Source organism: Maylandia zebra, linkage group LG6, assembly GCF_041146795.1.
Source record: "Maylandia zebra isolate NMK-2024a linkage group LG6, Mzebra_GT3a, whole genome shotgun sequence".
In the NCBI taxonomy this organism is placed as follows: domain Eukaryota; kingdom Metazoa; phylum Chordata; class Actinopteri; order Cichliformes; family Cichlidae; genus Maylandia; species Maylandia zebra.
Genome location: NC_135172.1, coordinates 16,220,637 through 16,248,505, shown reverse-complemented (window position 1 = coordinate 16,248,505; position 27,869 = coordinate 16,220,637). Strand labels below are relative to the sequence as shown.

Sequence of the window (27,869 nt, the reverse complement as noted above, 5' to 3'; positions counted from 1 at the left end):
TCTTTCTACCACTCTTCACTTTCCAGCTCAGAGGGTCTCGACCTCTTGCTTTACCGCATACACACTCAAGCACACAAAAGACGGCCACACTGAGAAAATAAAGAAACAGCGTGTCAGCAAACGGCAGTGTATTTCACCACAGAGCACAGAGCCAAGGCACTGGAAAACAAAAAAACAAAGGCAGAAGACCTCCCTCTTTTCATCCCCCCCCACCAACCCTCCCGACCTTCATCCTGTTCGCCTTTCAGCGTCTGCATCTGTTTGTTTGTTTCATTGCCTTTTTCTTCCCCAGGCGTTTTCCTTTCTGCTCATTTTCTCTCGGACACATCCAGTGCAATGACGACAATTACAAAATTAAACAAAACAACAACAAAAAAAAAAAGTTAAGCGTGAGAGGAAAACAAGGTAGGTTAGCTAACAACACCAACAGAGCAGTTATAGTTACAGTGATACCGTTAGACAGAGTGCCGCTTGTATTTTACGATGTGCACACAGTATCAGTCACATACTTACAGTAATTAATGTACAGGATTTATCCACACAAACACAGTTTTAATACAGTATCAGAACGAGGCGAGAGTGGGAACGTTCCCGGTTTGACTCCTTTGCCTTCGAGGCAATGCAGACTTATTACTCGGGGTGGGAAGAGCAGCCCGGCTGTGTCCGACTGCTGCATACCGAAATGCAAATCAGGGGTTTTCACTTAACCTCACTTGATTGGAGGGAAAAAAGTAGTTTTTAAAAATGTACAAAGTATGAGGGATGCTCCTGTGAGCAGTTAACCACCATCAGAAATCAGTGCATAACGTTTGTTAAAACTGCAGATAAGCTACGTAACAGGACAGATTGTGACTGGTTGCATTCATAGTTAACCTGCTGGTTACTTGACTTATAATTTCACCTTTATACCTACATTACATGTCTGACACTGGAAAAACTTGCACTGAACGAAATATTTCTGCAGTTATCAGATTAACCCAATGCAGAAAAAAATCCAGTCATTACATTCAAATCAATCAAATCAAGACATCTTGATGGACTGGGTAATATAAACTCTCTTGTGGCTTTTTCGGTTTTCGCTGTGCACCTCCTGCTGAACAAATATCTGACATTTCAGCTGCTAAATAGTCCACTATGTTCACAGGCTGGCTGCTATTTTTGTCCGGCTGCAGTTTAGCGTTCGGAAAGAAGTGTAGTGTGGTTGGTTTTTAGGACTTTTTTGGGATGGAAACAAGGCCATGAGTGGTGAGAGTGAACCAAACAAGTAACGTTGGAGACTCTAAAACCAAAACAATGAGCTCAAGGACACTATGAAACTTCATATAAAGCTGGAGGGAACTTTAGAGGAGCACGGCGATACACATATTTGTATATATATGCATAGAAATTGTCTGAAGGTCAACAGGCACCAAAAATGCTCTGGTTTCCATTTGCAGTCAAGAACGTCTGACAGATGAACAAGAGGAACACATTTGCCGATGTGCAATTTGGAAAAAAACATCTGCCATCACCTGATTAAAAAAAAAAACCCCCAAAAAACTGCATTCATAAACAATCGGCAATCAATGGAACAGGAAGTCTTAGATCAGACTTACGCTGGACACAGCCGAGGGTTTTCAGATGATGACCAATGATCTGTGAATTTGTTACCTTGAGCCGTTCTTTCCCTTTCATATACGCAGCATTGACCGAAGCTTTTTGAAAATATTGGAACATCTTTAGTGAAATTGTTTTGATTGCAAAATTTAAGTATGTTGTATTTTTAAAAATTAAAATCCGAGTTTTTTTCTTCTTGTTTTCAATGCAGCGGACATTTAAATAAATGATCTCTAGCCGTCGCTTATCACTGAACTTGTATTTCTGACAGTAATCAAATATTTGGATTTGAAGGCAGCACTTCTTTCTGGCAGCTTCCTGTTTTCCTTACACGGCCAACTATTTTGGTCAGGATACTTTCTAGGAACTCATTAGGAAATCACAGACTAGCCAGTCACCAGAACGTGTTTAAACTCGCTTCCCTGTGATGATTTTTTTTTAAAAAAGTCTGGCTTGTGTAAGTCACTTGTCATTGTCTCAGTGTTTTTGCTAGGAAGGCTTCCCACCCCGACTGCTACAAGTCCAAAATGGCTACAAGAAACACGGGGATAAGGTCATCTGCAGTTCAATCTCTTCATTTTCTGCTGTTCCCGGCACGTTTACAGGACAAAGGGAACAGGAACAAGCAGTGTAACCAGAAGCCAAAGCTTTTTTGTAGATTTTTTAAAATACTTTTTACTATATTTCTTTTTATACTGCCTCAGGTCAAGTCTAGGCTATTGTGGTGCATCTACTGGAATGCTATGGAAATCACAGAAGGGAGAGAAAAGCTCGGGAAAGGTGTATGGATTCATACGAAACCAGGAGCTGCGTGCACTTTTCAGAGCTTAGATGAGACTCTAATTTGACCGTCTACTTCTGAGGAGAAGAACAATGTGTCTATTGTGCCGAGAAGGAGTGGGATTAGAAGAATAAGACTTGTTATCTGCAGCTGTTGATCTCTCGAACAATGGCAGGAACAAGAGAATTAACACAAGACGAGGAAAGAAAAGACGGGGCAGGAGAGGACGAGCGGTGTAGCGCAGCTCAGTCTCACTCCTCTGCTGAAGTTCATTGACAGGAACACTTGTGCAACCTTTTCACATAACACAGCATATGACCAGTATGGACCCCAAACCCCCTTCCCTCTGTCAGGTGTACTTTAAGACAGTATTTTTCAGCTCCAAACCTCATGTTTTTCCTCCTCGTTTTCTTTCTTTGCGCTTCTTTCCCCTCCCGCGGCGTCTTCACACAGCTCGAGCTACATTTCAACAGGCAGCAGTCTGACTGGGTTTAGTGACATGTTGTCATGAGTCTTATATACAGAAGAGAAAAACAACGTTCAGTGCTCATGTCATGTAGTTGGTGCTTTCCTCTACATTTTTTACACATCTTGGAACCTGTGCAAGGAGAAGCCCACTGTCTTTTTTCTTTTCTTTTTCTTTTTTTTTTACAGCATTCACACATTTATACAGGTTAAACATAGAGATTCCACAGGGGCCAAAACGTCCAGAGTTGCTTCAGGGCTCCACAGGTTCAGAGGTCACTAAGATCCACTCTGCGTGGGTCAAGTGATGGTTCCACAGGTCAGTGTTGCTTCAGATCAAAGGAGACCTTCTCAGAAGTCCTCCAGGCCTGGATTCACGGCTGGTTTCACAGTTAACAGTCAGAGAGGCCATCGTCTATGACGTGAAGGTCACTGCAGCATTATATCTTTGAGGTTTTCCTGCAGGATGGTGTCCTTCACGGCGTGGAAGACAAAGCGGATGTTTTCTGTGTCTACTGCAGTGGTGAAGTGATGGAAAAGCGGTTTCCCTCGGTTTCTCCTCTTACGACTAAACAACTGCACCAGGAACGCCTGGAAGAAGCAGAGGAGGAAGAGTCTTTATGTGCGTGTGTTCACATGTACTATACTGATGTAAATACAAGATCAGACCGACTTTTATGACATAGCAGGAGGATTGGACTTTTTGGCGGTAAGATATTTTTGTTGTGGAACTATTGTCACATACGTAGTGTTAGAGGGATGGATGTTCATGTTACACATGGCCTAAGCTTCAGATAATGAGGTCAATGTACAGTGGAGAAAAAACACTATTTGATCCCCTGCTTAATTTATACATTTATTCACTTACAAAGATGTGAAGAGTCTCTAATTTTTATGGTAGTTTAATTTTAATAGAGAGATATTGCCCCAACAACAAAAAACACACACCCATTACATAAAAGTTATAAATTGATTTGCATGTCTCCCACAGATTGACTATGTTCCACTGTGGGACACAGATTACAATCAATAAATCAATCAGTCAGTTACAGATACTCCTGATATCAGCTTGTCCACTAGACACCGGTCCAGAGAATCAATTTCTCCCATTCCAACCTCTCCACCACCATGAGCCAACTGCTGAAGGACATCAGGGACAAAATTGCAGACATGCACAACTGTTGTAGTGATTGTAAAAGATCAGTCACCCTCGCGATCGGGAGCTCCATGCAAGATCTGGCCTCACAGGGTGAGGTTGAGCATGAGAAAGGTGGTGGATTGGGATAAATTGCTGTGGTCAAACTGAGCTCTTTGGCATCAACTTGACCCGCTGTGTTTGGAGGAGGAGAAATGTTGAGTATGACCCAAAGAACACCACCCTCACAGTCATGCACGGAGGTGGAAACATTATGCTTTTGTTTTCTGGGGCCACGTACTGCAACAGCCGGAACACTGAAGATGAGTCACGGATGGGCCATCCAGCATGACAATACCCCAAAACATACTGCCAGTGCAACAAAGGAGTGGCTAAAGAAGAAGCACAATCAGATCACGAGTGGCCTCGCCAGCCCCCAGACGCCAAACAGACGAAAATCTGTGGCTGGAGCTAAAGCTTCGAGTTGCCAAGTGGCAGCCAAGAAACCTAATTTATAGACACTTCTGGGAGTTTCTGTAAAGTTGAGTGAGAATCCCTTCAAACCTGTTGACCAGCTACAAGAAACATCTTACCATCTTGCAAAAAAGGGTTTCTCCATCAAGTACTAAGTGATGTTTTGCTGGCAGCTCAAATGCTTATTCCACTCAATGACATGCAAATCAATTTCAAACTTTTATGTAATGTGTTTTTTTCTGGATTTCTGGTTGATGCACTGTCTCTGTCTATTAATATGAAACTTTCATAAAGACGAGACACTGTTCATTTCTCTGTGAGTGAGCAAACTTATAAATTCAGCAGAAGATCAAGTGATTATTTCTCCCACTGTATGTGCAAGCACTGCTCTAAACACTGTTTAAATATTTCTACTCTTGATGCTGTAACGACAGCAGATATCCTTAATATGGTCAACTAAGGCTCTGGCTGCAAGCACGGAAGCCCCACCCACCTGCCGTTTAAACCTTCTGTTTGCACAGGAGAACCAATCTGAAGAAAGGAGCTAAGAAAGCTTGCTTCAAACAGTGGATGAACTGAGGGGCCTGATCAGAACAGTGCAAGATAAATAAATCATGCAAAATTAATCCAGTAGAGTCCAAGAATAAAAATCTAGAGCTACAGGGAGCATAATAAGTCTTTTCCAGAAGGTTTCTCAGTAACCAGATAGCATGGAGGTGGAAGCCCTGAAAACAGCTCTCAGTGCTAAGCAAATGTGTTTCAGTGACTCCTTTTCATCCTTCATGAAAGGAAAGGAGCTAATGCTGCTGCTCAGTTTGAAGCGATGCTCTATCTGACGGTTAAAAACAAAACAGTGATCAACACGGCTTACAGGCTGTGAGAAAAATACTGGTGTATTTCCTCTTTTATAACTAGTTAAAATGCTCACATGTTTTAAACCCTTAAAAATATGCTGAAAACTACTAATCTTATGCTTCTGCGCTAAAATCTGCTCGTCACAAAGCCGGCGTCTACAGGAGAAAGGAGCGAGGAGAAAGAGCGAGTCAGCTAAAAATTGTAAAGGTCAGCGGTTCAATACCTGACTGCATTAATGTGCATTTTGAACCCCGAGTATGGATATTAGGTTTAAAGGCATACATGGGATGGATGAGATTTGTAGTAAGAAACCAGTACCAGTACTTAAAAACATTTAGAAAGCTGCACTGTAACACACAGGTTGCAGAGAAACCCAGGTAGTATTAGTAATGCGCTCGTTTTGAGTGTTGCTCTATAATCCAGCTTTTAGGATTATCATTAATTATCTTGACTTCAGTCACGGATGCTAAAAGCCTTATTAAAGAAGCAACCTGGATTATCTCTGCAGAAACGAGAGAAAATATGAGTTGGCAGAAAAACAAGCCTTTAATTAGCAGTATTAATGTTAACTGTATTTCTTTTTTAAAATAAAGCCTTGGTAATAAACTGATGTCTTTATAAATGCTCCTTTACATCTTTCATTGTTGCCCATAACAACCTACGTGTGTGATGACAGAAATTTCGGTCCTTATTAGCTTACATGGTAAACAGATAGAGCCTTTCTACTCTACTGAGCACTCAAAGCTCTTTATACAACTTGCCTCAGTTACCCATTCTCTCCCATTTATGCAAACCCTTCCTTATGTAAGTTCTTTTTATCTAACATTTACACAACTGGGATTACTATCTTGTCCGAGGATATTTGGCATGCAGACTTCCGATTAGCAGATGACCTGCTACAGCGACCCATGTATGGGCAGCTTCTTCTGGAATGCATGAAAGTTACCACTGTTGCAAAGCTGCGTTGAGAAAGATAATGGAGCACTTTAGGAAGACGCTCAAAATCTGCAACTGCATTCAGAGTTTTGTGAAACCTCGGGTTACCTGTACGTCCTCTAGCCTGCGAGGGTCTCCTCTGAACTCAGGAAAGTTCTTGCGAATGTCGGCCGTGCGAATCTTTTCCACCAGCAAGTCCGTCTTGTTGAGGAAGAGGATGATGGACACGTTCAGGAAGAGCTTGTTGTTGACGATGGTCTCGAAGATGTTCATACTCTCGACCAGACGGTTTGTCCTGCGGTCCTCCATCAAGACCTGGAATCACATTGGCTCAACATTATTCTTTGTCTAGTTTTATTTTTTTCAGGTCTTATCTGCATGCCAATTAAGGGTTCAGTCGTCATCATATGACCGCTGACTTGAACTCGAGCCACGACTGTGGGAACAATGAAGTTTCCTCAGCGCACCACAAAGAGAGCTTTGTGTTTACCGCAAATGTTGTGTGTCTCTCTGATGTTTCTTGTGCATTTCGCAATCCCAATAGTCAAGAGACTCGTCTGCCAAACGCTCCGACTGCATCAGCATTTCATAATTAGGCTGATAACGTGTTTTTTTTTTTGTGTGTGCACGTACCTGGTCGTACTCCGACGACGAGGCCATGAAGAGTATCGAGGTTATCCCGTCGAAGCACTGAAACCACTTCTGCCTCTGGGACCGCTGCCCTCCAACATCCACCATCTTAAAGGGAATCTTTTTGATGACAAAGTCGTGCTCGACAATCCCTTTAGTCGCCTTCCTTGCAAACAAAATGTCTTGCTTGCTGGGAATGTAGCTCTGAAAAAGGATATGAGAACATTGTCTTGCAAAGTAAAAAGTACAGAGTGTGCTTCAGATTAAACCAGTCACTATGACTCACCAGTTGTCCAATACGATCCAAGTTATCCAAGAAGTATTTGACCGACTCACTCTGCAGACGAGAAGGAAAGAATCCATTACAGCCGCGACACAGACCTGAGTCATCTTATACGCATTAAGCAAACTTAAAAGACTCAAAATAATCAAATTATGGCTCTTGATCACATTATCGGAACGATTTCATTTCTTGTATTTCTTCCTTCTTTAATTCTCATTTCCATGGAAGCTGTCGTATTGTGGTTATTAATTTAACAAGACATCAATCGTTGCAACAAAGGACAGAAACCATGTGAACGACCACAATCATATTAGTCCCATCACATCTGTGCAGCTCGCAGCTTGATCACATCTAGTTATCGTGTCACACAGAACCTGCCACGAGTCCACAGCTCTTCAAAGCTCAAGATGACATTCAAGCTGCACTGATCCACATTTTCCAATCAACAAAGGATCAAACAGTGACTTTTGATATGAAAAATCGCGGTTACAAACCCGCAGAGAATATAAACCCGAGGTGTGGCTCACCACAGGTTTTGGCTTCTTTCGGCTCATTGTGCTGGTGTGACAGCCCCGTGTTGTGATCTAAAGATCAGCCGTTAGAGAGAAAAACTGTTTTCTATAGAGGCCCACAATCACACCCCCACAGTTTTAACGCTGTTCTGACATCGCGTTTATCGAGTTTGTGGCAGAAACGACTCGGATTTGCCCTGATGATCATTTTAGAGTAAACATTAGCATGCCAGATACATTTAACTAGACATATGTGAACGTGGGAAACAATAAGGTTGTAGTTATATTCCCATCATGACTTATCTGTGCATGCTTCACATCGTGACCCCTATGCAAATATGCGTTTTAAATATCTCTTTGTTTTCGACTTCGTCTCTGTAAAGCACTCTGAACGACCTTGTTTCTGAACACAGCTGTTTGATTTGACTGCACCAATTTTCCAGCTGGAGCAGAGAGCTATTTTCACATTTAATAAACTTACAGTGAATAATCTGCCTAACGGCAAACAGCAGCCAGACAAAGTTAAACACAGAGATATTTCACTTTGCGTTTCAGGACACAATAAAAATAATCTGCTCCCTACCAGCTCTTAAAATTCAACAACATCCTGATAGATAGTTACACTTTGTTACTATATATTCATTAAAAAAGTGTGTGTGAAAAGCCAAGTACATCCTTACTCCTTATAATGGTAATTAGCAACCAGGTGCACTTGATTAACTGATCATCAGCAAGTGTAAACACGGACAAGTCAAAGTCCAGCCCTGTCTGAGGCTGTATTTACATCATTTTAAGACTTGTGCTGGCTATGGTACACAGATGGTGTCCTTTCTTTTTACCATGACTGTATACAGACCAGAAATACTCACACAAATGAGAGATTATAACAGACAACACACTGCACAAAAGGTAGGCTGGTGGCGTCACAAGGCGACCCTGTGATGAATAAATCTGGTCGCACGTGGGCACGTATCAAAACACAACCCGACTTCCACACACAGCCGATTTACACGGAGAAGGGAAATGAAACCGAGGATAAGAAAATGTGATGAACGTGACTTAATTCACAGGAATAAGGAAACACAATAAGATGACTCATGCGTCACGCTGTACAGTTTCACCATGTTCCAGTCTATAGAAAGAACATGATTCGAATCATTTCATATCCTCTGCAAACATCCACCGAATCAGTCATCAGGGAAGTACCTAAAAATGACCACAGTGTCTGCGCTGAACACACAAAACTTAATTTGGTGGAATATCCCAGTGTGCTATCAACTCTTTCACTTTAGATCACACAAGATTATCCAAGATCTTCGCCGACTCTTTCTGAATGCATATAGCACAGCTGAAGTTTTTGGATGTAGCTTTCCTGATACTTCAGACAGCGGTTGGTTCCTTTCATGTTTGCTAGCTTCGAAACTCAATTAGACAACTGTTGAAACTTGAGATGTGTAGTCCATTACTATGAGCACCATGTGTGCTTTTTTGTCACTGCTCCACCATCCACTGTTGTATAGTAATGTGGTTTAAGCGCACACCGATCTTCACTGCAATGGATCGCACAGCTCACTCAGGTTTTAAGAGGCTGCTAATTGATTTTCATGCTGCTTGGAAATGAATGGAGACCAGCGGGTGCCTGCAGCAGAGGAAAAAGGTTTATTTGGTTTCTCTACAGCACGGGAGCTTGATCTTCAGAGTGTCGTGCTATTCTCATGTGCTGTAAATGGGCTGAAAGCAAGCAGGAATAATAGGTATATGCATTTCAAACTGGAATCAGGCTGATTCCCAACAAAAGTTTAAAAATGAACCTTTCTCTTCCTCCCTCAGGAAACAGCTGTGCGTGTGAAAACAGGAGAGGAGAGGGGGAGGGAGGGATTAGCGAGTCAGACAGAACTCAAAGTTTCAAAGTCAGTTTAGCACTTGCATCACACGCACACACTACAATATAACATTATTCCTCTGTAATGCCGTGCTGACAGCAGCTTTTTCCAGATGTTTCGGTTTCTTTCAAACTGATCAACGAGCAACAGTTACAAAAAAACTCCAAAAAACAACTCTTACTCTTCATGTTGGCCCTGACATGCCCCATAACAACCAGGAAACGTGACCTCTGAGTGGGTGAGCTGTGAACCGGTGACCCCGCTGCTGACCTACGGTGTCATTGGCAATAGGAAACACAAAGCCGGGGGGCTCTGATTGGTTCAGCCGGACACGAACGGGAGGGGAGGCTGGTTGGAGGGAAAAGCAGGGAGAGGGGAATTCCCAGAGATGAAGGGATACGCAGACACACCAGACAGACACAGACACGCACGTGAGTGTGCGCCCGCAGACGCAATGACACGCACGCACACGCGCTCAAGCACAGATCGTTTCCACGGGCGCTTCAACTGCCATCAGCACAAATGAAACAGTCCGATCATTCATGCGGTCGAAGCTTCAGACTGAATTTATTTTATTAGATCAAGGATGGATTTTAGTGCCTGGTAATGCAGAGCTGTAAATGAATAAAATATAGCTCTGGGCGTGCATGTGGGCGTGAGCACGTATGTGTGCGAGCGTGCATGTATGTGAGCCCGTGTGTGAGTGTGCATTTGTGTGTGTGTTGAGTAAGGCAGGAGGAATGTCTCCATTCATGGTGTGAATGGGCAGATTAGAGGCTTTATTCCAGCAAAGACCTGAATAAGCTCCTGTTCTGTGTGTGTGTGTGTGTGTGTGTGTGTGTGTGTGTGTGTGTGTGTGTGTGTGTGTGTGGGCACAGGTATATGTGTCACTGAGTGTGGGACTAAGTGCAGTGCTACTGTGGGTCAGTCCTTTCAATTCAAATAATAATAAATACTATTTTTTATTAACTAATGAATAATTTTAAAATTTAAAATGTCCACTGACCTTTCCAGAGTGTCATTTTATGACACCACATAGATACATTTTTATTTATTTATTAACAAAGAATGAATCAACACTATTACACTTCATGCCCAAAAGCTTTGAATGACACACCATGAATCCAGTTCTTGAGGCAGGCAGACTGGCACAGTCATCGATGTGCTTGGTGAGTCAGGCGGAGAAGTTGTTGTGTGTCTCATGCAGCGATGATACGGGATTTTTAAGACCGATATTTAGTCCTGTAAAAATCAGATATCTTGATACGTTGGCCAATATTTTTTCCTTTTAGAGACACAAAACAAAAAGACATCGCCTTCATTTATATGTCCATTTGTTCACACTCTCCCGACTCTGCTTAGTCTCTATATTACTATTTTGTCTATTATTGCAGGGTCTTCACCGTACTTAAGGCGACTCGTGTTATGATTTGATGCTAAATAAACACAACTGAATTGAATAGATCAGCTGGTTGTTTGTTGCAAACTGCCCTCTAGTGGACAATCTATGCAACATCACCACTGGTATCACGATTGTAGGGTGTTTCTCCCCTGTCCTCGTTACTTTTTAATTGTCATTTTTCCAAAATTTAAATGTCAATACAGATTAATCAACAAGTAGCTAATACTGGCTAGTCGGGCTTTAATCTCCAGAGCGTTGAAACGAATCAATAAATTAATAAAACTGAGTGCCAAAAACTGCAGTTCCTTAAGTGGCCACTTGAGGCTGGCTCCAAAAATGAGCTGTTCCCCAGAGACCAACGACACATCTGAAACAAGCAATTTTACAGGGAAGAATTTTCATGTACGTGACCTGTTAAACTGAATTACACCTTAAAGTTTTGTTATCTGTGTTATGTATGCCTGCACAATCTGAGGATGTTTGCTGCTGTTAGCTAAAACTGTGCCTGCTGTCGACAGCAGCTTCAAAACTGGAGTTGACCATCTTTTCTTTTCAGTCTATGCTTATTTCAGACAAAGAACTGTTCACAAATTGTTATCTATTAAATTTACAGTATTGGACACAGCAAACTGCTACATTTAAAAAGTGTAAATTTTGCTTGTCAACCTGTGCATGATAAACACGCAGGCTGGGTGTGACAGAAGTCAAATGCAGCATCATCAATTTTAAAAGGGCGAGAAGTAGGAATTCCTACTTTTCTAATACTGAGGGGGAAGCAGTTTCAGTTTGGATTTAAATTAAATCCAGAAAACTTTACAAAACCTCATCAATGTGGCAAATCAATGAATCTAAACCAAGTGTTTCAGCTGTAATGCTCAATGTGATCTATATTTCTGAGCTGAGTTCAAGAAATCTCTAGAAAAAAAAGCGTTATTTCAGTTCACTTTTCTCCAGATTTGTCTGGAATAGAAACTGTTGCCGATACTCTTCAACACAGCTGTGCTCAGCTTCAGCTCAGGTTTCCTGTTCAGGGAGGGATTATGTTTGAAATCTATCAGTCTAAAACATGCACTCACTAGCTGGTGCAGATCCACCACTATCTTATTTGCAATCCCTGCTCTGGGGATATTTTATGTTTCTTCCTATCAAGGCAGGGATATGCATTATAGATAAAATGGGGTACCACAAACACACTATACACAATGTTAAACCTCAGCAAGGCCCAAGTCATCGATGAAATGTGTGCGTGTGCAGCGTCGCACGCATTTGTGCGTTTATAGCCTCTTTACACCTTTGTGAGACTTCAAAGTCCTCTGAACGGTGCAAAGTCTAAACCTACGCTGACGACAGCAGCCACCACTTACTGTCACTCCTCGATCTACAGCCTTGTTTTCCTCGAGCAGGGGAGGTTCGATGTTTATGTCCTGTATCAAACTGCGTGTTATCTGGGTGTGGTGGGAAAACAGAAAAGCCTACAAGTAAACAAACTCCTTGCCTGTGCTTGCTTTGGGTTTGTTTTTCCCCTCACTATCTCCCCTTTTCCTTCGCTCCATTTTCACTGTGGGAGACTCCCCATCTCAACGCTCATCTCTTTCCACTCCCTTTCTCTCTTCCTCTCATCGGACTCTCCTCCCTCTCCCCCGTCTGCTCGCGGCCCAGCTCGGGCCCAGTTGTGCCTGGGAAAAGCTGATTGCGGTGTCCCCGGAAAACCTCTCCAAGAGCGGCAAGAAAGTGGAGGCGGAGAGTATCTAACTCAGCACATTTACTCCACAGCAGACATTTTGGTTTCTTGCTGTCGAGAATAAGGCTGCTGTTGCTCCATGTTTTGTCCGAAAAGTGAACAGAAAAAGAAAACCAGCACTTTTTTAGGTAGCGTTTAACTTCCTTTATCCTCGATTGGGCCCCAAGCACATGCACATAAATCATTTAAAAAAGAGATGACAAATATAAAGTTAAGTTTGACATCCCTGACTTAAACTATTTTACATCATGGGCCACTTTGATGTTAGGTTAGGGCCAGTGAAAATCCCCTTTCTTCCAGTGTCTAACCACACATTTAATCCCTGAGAAAACGTGTGCAGTTTGGCAGGTTTATTCAGGCCCCTGCGCCTTATATTTCACACTCTTGGTCTAAGTAATTTCAAAAACAACTGGGCACTGTAGTACACGTTAGATGTGTTGGGAACTTACTGCTTGAATTTGGTGCATTGGTAATAACTGCATGCAGCAGGACAGTGAATCAGGGATTGCCCAATATTAAATAGAAATACAGTGTTCATGGGCTCACTGGTTAAAATGTTTTAGCTCTACTAGCAGCATGGATGAGATCTGCAGTGTTGCTCAATTCCAATAGTCCAAACTAGATGATTTCAGACAGTGAATTGCTGGAGAGATGAAAGGAATCAAAAAATAGAGTTTAAGTTGTAGATCGGCACGGTAGCTCTGATATGCAGTTCATATTCATTCGTGCTTTAATACCAGTAGCAATTGACAGCAAATAGTGTCGTATTATGGGTCACTGCTGAATCATCCACTGACATTGAACATCTAGAAAGCCACAAATGCCTATTATTTTTATTTATTATTACTTTTTTTACCACAGCACTTCACTTTGCAAGGCTGGATGTACTTCATCACGCCACACACGCCACAGACTGCCATGTATAATACATGTAATGCACGATTTTTACACTCCATTTATACTTTGCAGTAAGAAAATGCTGTGATTTTAGTCGCGAGTTTGCAGAAGCTTGTTATCAGAAGCGTCGGCTCTTTGAAGAAGCTCTGGAATGAGCTGACGGCTATTTTTGGTATCAGCTTGTAGCTCCTCACTAAACTCACAGCATTTCCTGTTTACCTGTGACCTCTGGAGTATGATGAGGGCCCTGTGAAGTGAAGCAATCTGATTTCATCAGGAAAGAAAAACACATTTTTTTTCCCCCTTTAAATTTACAACTTTAACCCCTTAACGCCTCGAGTATCATATTTCATACATTCAGTTTTTGTGAATTTTTGACACTTCTGCATCATCAGTGTGATTTCTTTTCCACCCAAAAAACTAAATTAATGAATTTTTAAGTCATACATTGTAAAAAAAAAGAAGCCAGATGTAGCAAATATGATACAAATCAAAACGCATATATGCAAATTAAAGGGTTTTTCACTACAAGCGTCGTTCACCCAGTCTCACACACATTCAGCCTCTGTTTCTATACCAAAACATTCACGCACACAGTCATCCTCCGATTGGGTGAAACTCTGGGTATTGAGCCACTAGACAACCCGCTGTACCTCCCGAGCCACAATAATGATGTCAGTGGGACAGAATTTAAACATGGAGGCTAAACTACTGTTTTACATCATAACCTACACAAGCGTTCCCTTTACACCTGCGGTACACATCTGCTAGAATTGCTTCAAACTCAGTCTGGACCCATGCAGAAGAAAAGGAGTGTTGTGCAGCGCGTTCGCTACACAGCCAGCAGGTGTTTAATGCATTGCTGTTTTTGGTTTCTTTACGGAATTTGCTGACAATCAGAAAAACACTGACTTTCACCAGCTTTACTCCACTTTAAAGCAAATCAAGAGCTGAACCGAAGCACTCAGTCCACTTAGCCCACACAGACTGTACATCATTCACAACACTGGAACAGCAGCGATTTAAATAGCTGTCTTGAGGTGACGAGCAGATTGCGCGTGTTTCAGAGTCAGTGTAGATTGATACTTTTGAACAAGTCTGCTGATAGAGTGGCACCAGGCCACGAGCATCAAAAACGCCTCTAAATGCGAGTCCTATGCGTGCTGGCCTTTAGAGAGAACGATGCCTGCAGGCCTGTGTGCGGCTGTAACACACTAACTTTATCACGCAGCAACTCCAGATAAGACAAAGCGGTCTGACCCAGAGCTGTACATCTCAAGCACGCGCACACAGTTTGTTGAGTGTGAGACAGCGGAGACAGAGACGTAAGCACCTTCTATGTGACTCCAGCTTGTTTTGTCACCGATAAAAGCGTAACAAGGTTAAAGGTCGTCCTCACAGCCCCGAGCAGACAGTAAAGCTGCTGCGTCACTTTCAATAAAGTCCAAATAAAACTAGCTGTTACAGCCAATGCACGGAGCACAGACAGCGAGCCCAGCTGGTGATGCCGATGCTGTGAGACATTCCCTCTGTTGACAATATGGTTAGCGATCATTCATGACATTCTGCTCAACCATTGAGTGTCATTGACAAGCTGTCCGGCCCTTCACAGCATATCTGTAGACGTTTATTGGACAAATGGTTTCTCTAGCCGGTCTGTTTCTCACAAAATGTTCTTTAAAATATAGCAAGTGGCTGTTGAAAGGAGTCTATTTGTTTTTGTTCCTGCGAGACGGGAGAATAAAAGATGAACTTGGAAAAAAAAGCAAAGGCTGCTCGGGCTAAAATATCTGCCAGACGTGACTCATCTTAGGAAGTTTCATATGAGTTTTGAGCGTTTCACTTATTTTTAAAAGCTTATCTGGTTCACTGTTTTGTAAAATGACATAACGAAATGTTATGATGCCTTCTGATGATGATTTTGTGGATGTAAAACCTTAGGAAGAGAGACAAAGATGATGATAAAAATGTCCTCCATCACTTTCACTGTAATAACTTGCATATCTTCTGTGCACTCGTGGTGAGTGGTCGTTGCCTATAAAGAAAACATTTCTTGTGCAACCCACTGGTGTTGATCTGTGTGTGTTTAATGTTCTGCACGTTGTTAAAAGGGAGAAGAACTGCTCTGCTGTCTGTGAGGAGTTTCACGTTTGTGTTTGCTGGATGTAATTCAGGAGAAGAGACTCCACAGAGTGCACTTCAGTGGCTCCATTTACAGTCAAGAGGAAAATAATTACATCTTTGCAACGTCTCCAAAACAAAAAAAAATGAAAGCGAGCGAGCGAGAGAGATAAGGAAGTTATGCGAAAAGACAATAAATACTTTGGCTTCACTCGGTGCAGTACTAAACAGTTAACTGCAGCTTCTTTTTCAGCTGGCAGGTATAAACATTTCTAATGTGATCCGGTTGCTCTCTCGGATGTTTTGAGCACATCAGAGACTATTAGATCAGAGAAAACAGGCTGAGGTAAATCAGTTACCATGCAAATATCTCCTGCTCTCCACATCAATATGACTACAGAAGTGGAATGCAAGGCTACAGTGCAAAGTTTTTTTCTTCTTCTTTGCAATATTACTCAGTCAGACCGCTAAGAGCAGAGGAAACGGAAACAGGACAAGAGCATGATTAGTAATGAGTAGCAGTTCTTTTGTGTTTGCTGTAAATGTTGTTTGCCATCATATTGAAACTTAAAAATGCAATTCTAAATTTAAATGCGGACACGCATGAAATCATCAGGTCAGCCAGTGACTATACCCAAATCAGAGAGTGAACTGAGAGGTGCTTTTTTTGCTGAATGGGAGATTTAACATTTAGTAAGGATTTTATTTAGAAATGTAGTTGTTTACGGATCCTGGGATTTGGTCAGGAAATCAAACACGAGGAGCTACCTGTGGTTGCAACCCCTCCCAAGAAGGGGCAGATATACCAGATATATCAGGCTAACTACTCAGTGCAGCAGAAAGGCTCAGGAATGCTTCAAAGAACATGAAAAAGAGCCCCGGGAGTTGACCTTGACAACCAGCTTGACAATTTCGGAGATTCGATTCAGTTCAATTCAATTTTATTTATATAGTGCGACATCACAACAGCAATCGCATCAAGGTGCTTCATATTGAAAGGTAAAGACAATCAAATGAGCCCGTGAGCAAGCACATGGCGACAGTGGGGAGAAAAAACTCTTTCTTAACAGGAAGAAACCACAAGAAGGACGAGGCGCAGGGAGGCGCGGCCATGTGCCACGAATGGTTGGGGGTGAGGGGGACAATGGAGAGCCAGAAATGAATAATAACTAATGGTTAAATGCAGAGTGCAGATAAAAAGGTGAGTGATAAAAACTATGTGTTTTCTCAGAAAGGAAAGTTTTAGGCCTGATCTTAGTAGTAGAGAGGCTGTCCAAACTGTGAGCTGGTGACAGCTGAAGGCTATGCCTCCCATTCTACTTTTAAATATCCACGAACTACAAATCACACATGAGACGATAATGATCCCCGTCCCAATTATCCCAATGCAAGTGAGCATCTACACAATGCAACAGGAAAAATGTGATCCAGGAAGGCCCCGGCAGCCAAAGGATCCACTGCTCACATCCCGCTGCTCAGGACCACAGAGGACGTGTCCAAGCTCCAGCAGGTCAGCTGCGTCAACAGTGTACGGAAATCAACACTATTAGACCCGTGGCTTTGCGGTGGCTGATCGCTGTTTATAGTTTATGGAAAAGTTAAAGCCTGTTAATTAAATGCATTCTCACCCAAGAGAGCTGAAGATGATGAACTGGGCTAAAAAGCAAAAAGGGAAACTAATATATCTGAGCTGGACAATGTACTGCATTATTACGGCTTTATCGTTTTTGTGTTTTATTGCATTGTTATGCAGTATATACACACACTACAAGTTTACAACAAGCTTTAGTAAAACAACAGCCCCTCTTTCTCTCTCGCGCTCTCTCTTAGCATCTCCCTTACTCTTACAAAATCATTATAAACAATGTGACAATTTCAGCCTCAGAAGCCAGCGGCACCTTCAAGAAGAAAGGCACACCATTACAACAACATTTTAAACACGTCTCCCACCGATTCTGGGGGTTACCGCGGCTTTAACCCCCAGATAATCATCTTCCCGAGGTGTCTACCAGGAAATTCGTGCTCGAGTTTTGCAGTTAAAAGCAATGATTTGTTTTGCTCTCGATATAGCAAAATAACATGTACATCCTTCAGTTTGAGAACTGAGATCTGGACACAATGCATTCGAATGCCGTCTTGGACTCTGGAGGATTATTTAGAAGCCAAGTTATCATAATTTCATTGTTCAGCTCACCAACCCCTTTTTGTCACACCGCCAAGTACAATGCAAGAATAAACGTTCCCCGTATTGCGTTACATTTAAAACATGCGTCGGACACATTACTGTTACATTCTTCCAATATGAGAGCGGGTTACATCAGTTCACATACAACCAGTTACATCAAAGTAGCTCTTAAATTAGCGGTAGCTGTTTGTGTCAGAGCTGTTCCAGTTATTATTTTGAAATATCCTTTTCTTAATCTGACCCTCATGCATCAAGCTGCGATATTGAGGTTTCATGGAAGCCAGATGAAAGCCAAGAGAACACTAATGAAATCAAACCATTAGTGTTGCAATTCCTGGTAATATTTTGTTAAGCTCAGGAACTGAAGAGACCAAACTCCAGAGCTGTAGATATTCAAAGAAATGTTCACTTTGGATGTTAGATATCAAAGATACGTCCTCAAAAGTCATTTAAGCTGCTTCTTTAACAGAAAGGTCAGACGTTATTTTACTTGACATTTTCTTTGGCCAAAGCTTAAAGCCAGTTTATCTGGTTTAAACAACAAAAAACCCCAGACTACACTGTGTCAGAGATTTCAGTATATTCATATATTTCTTTACATAATACCACATAAATCATGTTAAGTATTATAAGGTGGGAAGTGTACAGAAGAAACTAGAAAATAACACTAATGAAGAACTGGACATTGTAGAGTGCCGTGGGAAAGTATCAGCCCACTTCCAGATTTCTTATTTTTTTTCATATTAGTAACACTTCAATGTTTCAGATCATCAAACACATGTTCATTTTAGCCAAAGATAACCCGAGGAAATACAAAATGCTGTTTTTAAAACATGATTTCACTTACTAAGGGAAAAATCTATCCCAACCTATGTGAAAAAGTGATTGCCCCCTAAACTTAATAACTGGTTGCGCCACGCTTGGCAGCAAGAATTGCAAACAAGTGTTTATAATAACTGGAAATGACTTTCAAATCACTGTGGAGGAATTTTAATTTTGTTTGCATAATTGTTTCAATTCAGCAACATTCGAGGGTTTTCGAGCATGAACGGCCTGTTTAAGGTCACGCCTCAACATCTCAGTTTGATATAAATCCAGACTTTGACGAGGCCACTCCAAAACCATGTTGTTTTTTCTGAGCCATTCAGAGGTGGACTTGCTGGAGACGTTTTAGATCATTGTCCTGCTGCATAACCCAAGGTCTCTTGAACTGATGTTCGGATATTCTTCTTCGGGATTTTCTGGTAAAAAGCAGAATTCATGTTTCCATCACTTACAGCAAGTCGTCCTGAAGCAGCAAAGCAGCCCCAGACCGTCACACTACCACCACCATGTTTGACTGTAGCTATGATGATGTTTTTATGACCTGCTGTGTTAGTTTTACAGCACATGTAACAGGACACAAAAGGTTCAGCTTTTGTCTCGTCAGTCCACAGAGTGTTTTCCCAATGGAATCGTGAACTCTGACCTTAACTGACTCATATGAAGCACGCAGTTCTTTAGACATCGTTATTGGCTCTTGTGTGACCTGATGGATGAGTCATCTATGCACTCTCACTTCAGTAGGCTAGTGACTCCTGGGAAGGTTCACCACTGCTCCAAATTTTCTCGCTGTAGTCACTGGAGTCCCAAAGCCTCAGACTTTGTAACCCTTTGTGATGGACAGATGTCAGTGACTTTACTTCACTTTGTCCGGCAGATTCTATTTAAGTGATTTTTAAAAATTCAACGGGTCTGGCAGTTATCAGACCTGGATGTCAATAATGAAACTCAACTTTCAAAAACTGTTTTTCACACAGGGCCAAGTAGGTTTGGGTCGCTACTTTCCTTTCATAATATGAAATCATCATTTAAAAATCCTGCCAGTGCTACCTGTAACAGGGCAGCCCTTAGCGGCTGGAAACAGTGAGATGGACCAAGGCAAGTGTAGTGGAACAAAAAGTACTTATTTGCTATACAGCTCTCCTTACAACAATTCACTCGTCGAGCTTCTTCACAGCACAATCAACCCTCTAATGACAACCGGCAGCCTTAAATATGTTCAGCTGTCACAGACTAAACCATTCTTCCACTCTCAGGTAAATTCTTAAATCCCAACCTTCCACCACAGTATACAATATATCAATTAGAATAAATAAATACATATCACGTTTTCATATTAATAAATATTTCACACTTTAATTTTACACCAAACCCAATATTCTAAAAAAAAACCAAAAACCCAAGCACGAAAAGATTCACCACACTCGCTTTACCAATGGTCGTTCCCGGAAAGGTGGGTAATCATATCTTACAGACACTTTTTTGCACCACTTTTATCCCTAGATTTCCCACACACACATTTGCATTAGTTTTCCTTACTGGTAAACCTTAATCTCAATCTCAATCACCATTCTTCTCTCCTGACAGACAACCACCACATTCCTTGATGAGGAGCAGCAGTGCTGAATCTGAAACAAGGCTACCAAATGATTTTAAAATTCCCAATAAATAGTCAATAAATAATTAAACTTATTGTGTGCAAATGTTTTACTGTGCAAATCCATGCTTAAAGTGCAATGCTAAAAAAAAGGGCTTGATAAGGTGATTTTAATAAAGTTGAAGGTGTGCTCTAAAGTGCTATACAGATAATATAATATAAATAAATGTAGTAAGGAGTCCTCTTCCTTATACTACCCCTTATCCAGTAGACACACCTATGGTATCAATTTCAAAATCCTACGTTGTCTTGTTTTCAAGCTATCACACGCACAAGATTTTCAGAAAGCTTACTCTAACCTTGAGGTCAGAAGAAAAGATTTTTAGTAGATGCACCTATAACATCAATTTGAAGCTCCTACGTCGCCTTGTTGAAGAGTTATCGCTCCTAACTTAGGTGCCGACGCTGCCCGCCTGCATTTTGTATTTGCTCGGGTCATCTTTGTCTAATATTAAAATTTGCTTGATGATCTGAAACATATAAGTGTGACAACAATTAACGAATCTGGAAGGGGACAAATACTTTTTACAGCACTGTAACTATCACTGACAGAAACACGAGCATCTTCAGTGCACACTCATAGGCCTCTGATATGTGTAAAGGTTGGAAGCTTCTGCCTTAGACTGCTGAACGAGTAAAACATTTTGAACCTTTGCTCTTCTTTTTCTATTGACTGGGTTTACAAAAGACAACAAACACTTTTTGAGTGAAATGCCCTTTTAAACGGTTACAAAGAGTTTGCGTCTATATACATTGTTTTTCTTTAAGTCTACAAAATCCCAAAGAGGGGTATCTGCACCACACGGGAGATTTCTGCAGCAGCAAAAAGGATCAGGGAAATATTTTGCAATGGTTCAGCTAATCTAAAAAACATCCACATATGTGTGTAAAGCAGGGGAAAAGAGTACAAGTAGGATAACAGTTTGTTTCACTGGTGATTTGCTTTGGTTTAACTATAACAAACACAATAGCAGCTACATCGGTGCATGCCCTGGCATCATATGTTGCAACTGAAAGCACATGAAAAAGCACTCGAGCAGAAAAGTCATACTAAATTGCTCAGATGATAATAAAGCTGAATATTCCAAACAACGCTTTGATTTAAGTGCTCATTTTCTGCAGCACTGGCACACGAGCACCTTGCCCTCCCTTCTTGCTTTGCACCCTCTCACCACCTCAGAGTACTGCAGCTTGTTGCCATGAAAAGCACAGACTGACTTTACTGCATCTTGCAGAGTTTCTATAGCAATAATCACTTTCATATAATTACAAGGGTTAAACATCATCCAGTTAAAATTACCACTTTTGGATGTCTCAGGTGGTTAGTGATGAAAGTTCGTAGGGGCGTGGGAGGATATTAAAAGGACTGAGAATAATGTCTACTCACCAGCTGGAACTCGGAGCGTCTCGTGTAGGCCTCCTGTATGCCGGCGTCCGCCCAGAGCGCGCTCAGCGCCATTACGTACAGCTGGAACTCACTGGGCTCGACCCCCGAAGCGCCTACGCGGCCCTCCCACGACATCACCAGCATGCCCTGCTTCTCATTTTCACAGCTCTGCCAGCTGATACCCAGCTTGTCGCGGGCATCCACCAGCACACGCATGCCCTGCAGACACACACAAGAAGAGCAGCCGCCTGTCTTAATGTCGCAGATATTTTTCTTACCACACAGATGGGAGGAAAAAAAAGAGTCTAGCATTCCTCGTAAACATGGAGTAACTTTAACGCTGAAACTCATGCATTTAAGTCACACTCTGAACGCATACACGTGTGGCTGCTGGTGGTTTTTTGAGGAGAACCATGTGGGATCTGTGTGGGAGGTCTCTTCCTGAGACTGAATATTCCTCCTTCAGTTCTACTTTTTTCTATTTCCGCCATCTAGTCTCTTGAACAGCTACTCCAGATGTCAGATTGAGGTGGGCTGTAACTTTCTGGAAGTGATGATGCAGCATTTACGCCCGCTTCACACAGCAACTATAAATATATACTTCTTTTTTCTCTCTCTCTCTCTCTCCAGCCAATTCTTGTGAACAACTGCGAGCATCACCAAAAATGTAAGTTAGCTATAAAAACCTTTGATTTTTGAATCGGTGAGCTCGCGCCGATCCATTACACCCTCACCGGCTCTTACTAACTCACTGCAAATGTGAGGCGTATTTCACAGCATCTCCAAGTCCAGAGCGGCTGAATTATTAAAGAGTTGTTGCTCATCTGTTCTATGGATCGTTACAATGACTCTGCTGTGAATAATTTAAGAGTGTCTCAGGGGTCAAAGTACGTGTGCTCTGTGTGTGTCTGTCAATGACTCATGACCCATCTGAATCTTTTGCAATAGTCAAATTTATTTGTATTGCTTAATCTCACACTGAAGAGGCTTTTACACACCCACAACATCAACATCTCCTGACCCGGCTCAGCGTCGTCTTTACAAATAACATGTGAAAACCAGGAAGTCAAAGAGAGAGAGCCCCCACCACCCACGCTTTTGAACATGGCTATAACAAAAAAAAAGGCAAATGCAAAGAGTGAAAAGAAGGTTTGACTAATGTATCTACAATGTATGTCTATTTCATGTGCGCGTGTGTGTGCAGTCTGACTTGGCTGTCCTCTGTGACTCAGTGTTGTGGAGTGATTTCAAGTCTGAGCCTGTTCAGACTTTTTGTTCAGAAATGCTGTTTTTGTTTTTAGGAATGAGTGAGATGGATGTGAACCTAAACAAGTGAGGAAATCCCACAGTGGTGCTTAAAACAAAGACACACACAAACACACATGCTGCATTAATGTGACGAACATGCAGACCCACTACCAGCGTGGACGCAGCGAACTTCCCAAAGCAGAATGACCGTGTGAGCTTTGAGTGAGTCACATCGACTCATGACACGAGCCTTATCAATTTACTAATCTGCCTCATTTGTATCATAATCCTCCATATTCCTGTCTGCGTCTCTTCCTGAGTGCCCGCATGTTTACTCCACTGTCTGCTTCCATGCCGATCAGCCTGTCACTGTCTGCCCGTAGCAAGTCAGTTATGTGCGGCTCAGTTTCAAAGCCTCCGAAGAATTCAGATGACTGACGTTGCCTTTGCTTTGGCCGATCTAAGAGGTCAGTACCAGAGGACTGCACACATTCTCTAACGAGAACTAGCTTGTGCGTTATCCGGACGTTCAGATGAGGTCAGCTTGTGTGCATTTCTGGTCTGCCGCTCATGGGTTACTGTGAATCTCAGCTAGAAAAAGGGGAACAAAGGTAGGGCTAAACACTGGAAGTCAGGTTTGCTTACTGTTATGAGTCTGAACATGTTGGTAATTACACAGAAATGACAGACAGATGGCTGGCACTGCTGCCTCACAGCGAGGAGGCCCCAGGTTCAAATCCACCAGCTGGGACCTCTGTGGAGTTATCTCCCTGTGCTTGTGTTGGTTCTCCCTGGGTTAGGTTAATTTGCAATTCTAAATTGGCCGTAGGTGTAATTATGAGTGTGAATGGTTCCAACCACTACCTTCCCCCCACTGACCAGAAACTGGATAAGTGGAAGGAAAGGTGGATGGATGGACAGGTGTTGCATGGATGTTGTAACTCTTGTTGTAAACTGATTCAGAGTAATTCTAGTTTATCACTGATTATCTGGTTATAAACATTTGAACATATGCATGCACAAAGGCCATAAACAACATTCGCTTTACTTCCCAGGAAGTGCAGGTTGCATACTTCCCACAACTATGACCCAGTTTTTGACCGGACAACTTCCTTATGTGACTGACATAGGATACTTCCACACATGCACTGGCACCCCTGAACTTTTCCAAGCTATACCTTAAAGAGGTGAAAATGTAAAATCCTCCCAGCTCGGCAGCACAAAGTCTGGGCGATCAAGTTAAATAATTCCCAGGTTAAATTTATGCAGGAAGCAGTCTAGCGAATTCACAGCGAAGGAGTGGTCGTACTTTGCTGCACGCGCTGCTCAGGCAGCCTGAAGCAAACAGATAGTCAGACTGAATGTGAAGCAGACTCCGAGTGTACAATATCCTTACTTCATTCGCCTGACATCCACGTGTAAAAACAGCTACATAGAGTAGACGGAGGAAATATCAATAAGACAAGAAAAGGAAAAAAACAGCTCAGAAGATTTTTTTACATAGGATATATGGGGATTTAGTATTTGAATCTTCTGCTTCCTGTTAACTCCAACCAAACTTCACCTCCTCCCCAGCCGTAGAGGGCAACGCCACAGGACGCACAAATTTAAATGAGTAACAGACTTTGATTGAAAAGCTCATTTTATGTGTTACTGGCCCTCAGTATCTGACCACACGGGGCGAAAAAACATTAAAATCTGATGTCTGAGCTGATGGGCTTCTCACAGTCATGGCGTGGTCAGCAGCGTTAGTAGCAGTTGCCTCCGGCAGATGGCCGGAGCTGGCAGGGTTCAGTTTCATTTATAAATGTTGTATTGAAAAGCGGCTCTCTTTCCTGCGTTAATGCAGTCCACCCCGCGAACTGCACTGACCTCCTCCTCCTCTAAAGCGACGCCTGCCTTCTGAGCCCACGGAGCCCCAGTGAACGATGGGACTGCAAGTGACATCAACACCAGCCACAAAACACAACACATGAGCGGGCAGCCGGTGCCAAAATATCTGCTGTGAACCAAACGAGCCAAAAAAGAAGAAAAAAAGAGAGAGAAAAAAAGCAGGCGAATACTTCAAAGAAATTCAAGAAAGGCAATGAGAGATAAAAGCTACCAGAGATAAGAGAAGGGAGCAGCCATCACATGCTCAGTTTAGAAAAATTAGCTCTTTTTTATTGCTGGTATTTATCTTCTATTGTGATAAAGAAATGCACCTCAAAAGTCCAAAATGACTCAGTGATCATTTACTTGCTAGTTAAGGCTAACTTAGATCAGAGGGGTTTTTTGTTTGTTTGGTTCACCTCTGACAATGGTTAAACCACAGATTTATCCACCGCTTGACAAGATAATCACTCAGACCGCATCTGAACTCCACCTCTCCGCTGTTTATTTCTGCAGGCCTAATTGTGCAGCACACCTGTGCATTCTCTTTCAGCTTTATCCGCCCTTCTTTCCTTCCTTTCCCACTTTGCTCTCTCACTCTTCATCAATAGGTTCCCATAAGACAGGGGGTTCCCCGCTACACCTGGTAGGTGACACTGATCTTCCACCAACAACCGCATCTAGCACACGATTGGCTGTTATTCCTTTGTGATGTGGGAAATCCAAACAGCGGCGTCCAAACTCAAAGAAGGCGCATCATGTAGGATGCACACACATCATGTAGGATTAACTTTTTTTAAGTTCGGTTAAGCTGGGATTGCTTCAAAATGTCCTCGTTTTCCAACACCAAATTATCCAGATATGATTTTAACGCTCATTAATTCAACCACTGATGATAAATTCGTTATTATTGCTGTTGTATCATCTACATAGATGCTCAAAGGCCTTTTTCCAGCAGCCATCAGTCCTTCAGTGGCACATTGTGTCGCCCAGTGAACGTTTATCACGTTACAGGGCTGATTGATCATCGGGAAAACCGTTTTCCAATTATGTTAGCACAGCTTGTGCTGATTAAAGAAGCCATAAACGTCGAGTATGCGGAGCATCACCCAATTTGCCTGCATGAACCTCCAATAAACTCCAGATTTTACAACCACGTGTGCTACTCTCTTCAGCAAACAGCACTGAATCTGCAACTGAGCAAGAGTGCATCACTTCTCAACCAGAAGCTTTTTTTTTCTTGCAGTGGTGAGGTCACTCCAGGATCGTGGCCTTCTGTGCAGATTTGCAAAGAAAAAGCCGCATCCAAAAAGACGGGGAAAAGAGCAGACACTGAACAGAGGGATAAAACAGAAATGATTAATCATTAATGAAAATAACTTCCACTTACAACCCTAATACTAACATTCGCTCTTTATATACTTTACATGACGAATGACTGCAGCGCTGGTGAGGGAATTACAGATGTTTTAAGCGGGGTAATAGCTGGTAGTTTTGGCCTGGCCTATCAGCTCCTACACATCGCGCATTGTGTGTGTTTTCCGGAGTTTGGCTGCTGGTAAAGTATGTGGTGTGTGGGAAGATTGTGTTCTTGATCTGGCCCGAGACAGGACGGTCACTGTATACTTGTGTTTGGGGGAGGGTACTGAATACTGTCTTGTCTGTGCAGAAGTGCAGGCTCTTATCATCCTCGTCTGGGCTGTGTGGCACTCAGGACGGATGTGCTCATCCCTCAGGAATAGTCTGGTATTGTTAGCTGGTGAAGGAGGCCCAGCCATGACAGCAAACAAAGGGACAGGACGCACACACACACATAGACTCACTTCAGGATAAAAATATGCACTATGTCAACAGACCTCTGTGTGTGTTTAAATAAGTGTGTGAACCTTAGTCGCTAATGGCCCAGGCCTGCAGATATAAATTGTTCCCATCATCTTGATTTTCCTCAGAAAATGTTTTGGCTGTCTTAAAAAAATAAAAATAAATCAGATTTATTATAAAAGCTAAGACATAAGCAACTCATTCAAAAAATCTGAATAGTTAGAGCCACAGTGACCTAAAGTGTCAATTACTTGTGAAAACTTTCAAAATGCCCCCTCACTGTTGTCCTTCTCAGATATAAAACACGATTTGGATGTTTAACAAACACGGCAAACATTAGATATGTGGAGGATGAAGGCCCCCTCGAGCCACGTCTTTACCTTCAGTATATTCTCATAGATTGTGTCCCGGAAATCCAGAAGTGCCTTCTGATCAAACTCCTGCCCGTTAATGATGCGCATCTGTTTGAGGAATGTGGACTTTCCGCTCTCCCCGGCCCCGAGCAGGAGGATCTTCACCAGCCGCCGAATGGCTCTCCTCTCCCGGGCGATCATCGCGTCTATCTCCCGACTCCTGCGCCTCGCCTCCCGCTCTTGCGCCGCGTCTCTCTCCCGGCTCCTCTCCTTGCTGCCGACAGGGTCCCGGCTGGCCTCGGCCGGGAGCAGACAGCGGCTCAGGGTGCGGACCACTCCCGACATGGCGAGTCGTGGGAAAAGTTTACCGAAACTCCAGTGGGAAAATGTTCATTATAGGATTTTGATCCCCCACCCCCGGGATGGAAATGGTGCGACTACAAATTTCACGGATAAACACGATAAACACGCGTAAAAAAATAAAGTCTACATTTAGTTTGAGAAGCCGTTATCTAGTCTTCAACCGGCAGACAGCCCGTGTCCATCTTGGTTAGACCTCGCCATCCACAGAAATCACTCTGGACACAGAAACAAAGCCAGAAAGCAACAAAAGAAAGTTTAAACGCTCAAATGTTAGAGGCCCGAAAACAAAAACAGAAAGTTGACCTGGAGTCCGTGTGTTCATCCAAAGCACAACAACTGTAACAACGCTGAGGCTGTGGTATCTGACTCCGTGGGACAGCTATCCAAACTATCCAAACACAGCCAGCGGTTTGTGAACTTGGAAGCTCCTGCGGGCGGCGCTGGGACGGC

At 42.5% G+C, this 27,869-nt stretch overlaps 1 protein-coding gene across 1 annotated transcript; it reads right to left on the bottom strand.

Moving 5' to 3' along the window:
- Positions 1 to 113: 113 nt before the first annotated feature.
- gna12a (guanine nucleotide binding protein (G protein) alpha 12a) lies at positions 114 to 27,869 on the bottom strand. The gene is made up of 6 exons (XM_004568332.4): positions 27,084 to 27,869; positions 21,763 to 21,981; positions 7,159 to 7,209; positions 6,876 to 7,076; positions 6,351 to 6,557; positions 114 to 3,433 (listed from the first exon to the last, which is right to left on the bottom strand). Exons 1-6 carry the CDS (start codon positions 27,399 to 27,401, stop codon positions 3,272 to 3,274), a joined length of 1,158 nt encoding a protein of 385 aa, XP_004568389.1. The 5' UTR covers positions 27,402 to 27,869; the 3' UTR covers positions 114 to 3,271.

What these genes read in the sequence shown, in the direction of transcription:
- gna12a (XM_004568332.4), bottom strand. Translation starts at nt 27,401, where the DNA reads ATGTCGGGAGTGGTCCGCACCCTGAGCCGCTGTCTGCTCCCGGCCGAG. An exon ending in TCTATGAGAATATACTGAAG is followed by an intron (nt 21,982 to 27,083) that starts GTAAAGACGTGG and finishes GTGTGTCTGCAG; the next exon opens with GGCATGCGTGTGCTGGTGGA. An exon ending in GCAGGCTAGAGGACGTACAG is followed by an intron (nt 3,434 to 6,350) that starts GTAACCCGAGGT and finishes TGCTTCTTCCAG; the next exon opens with GCGTTCCTGGTGCAGTTGTT.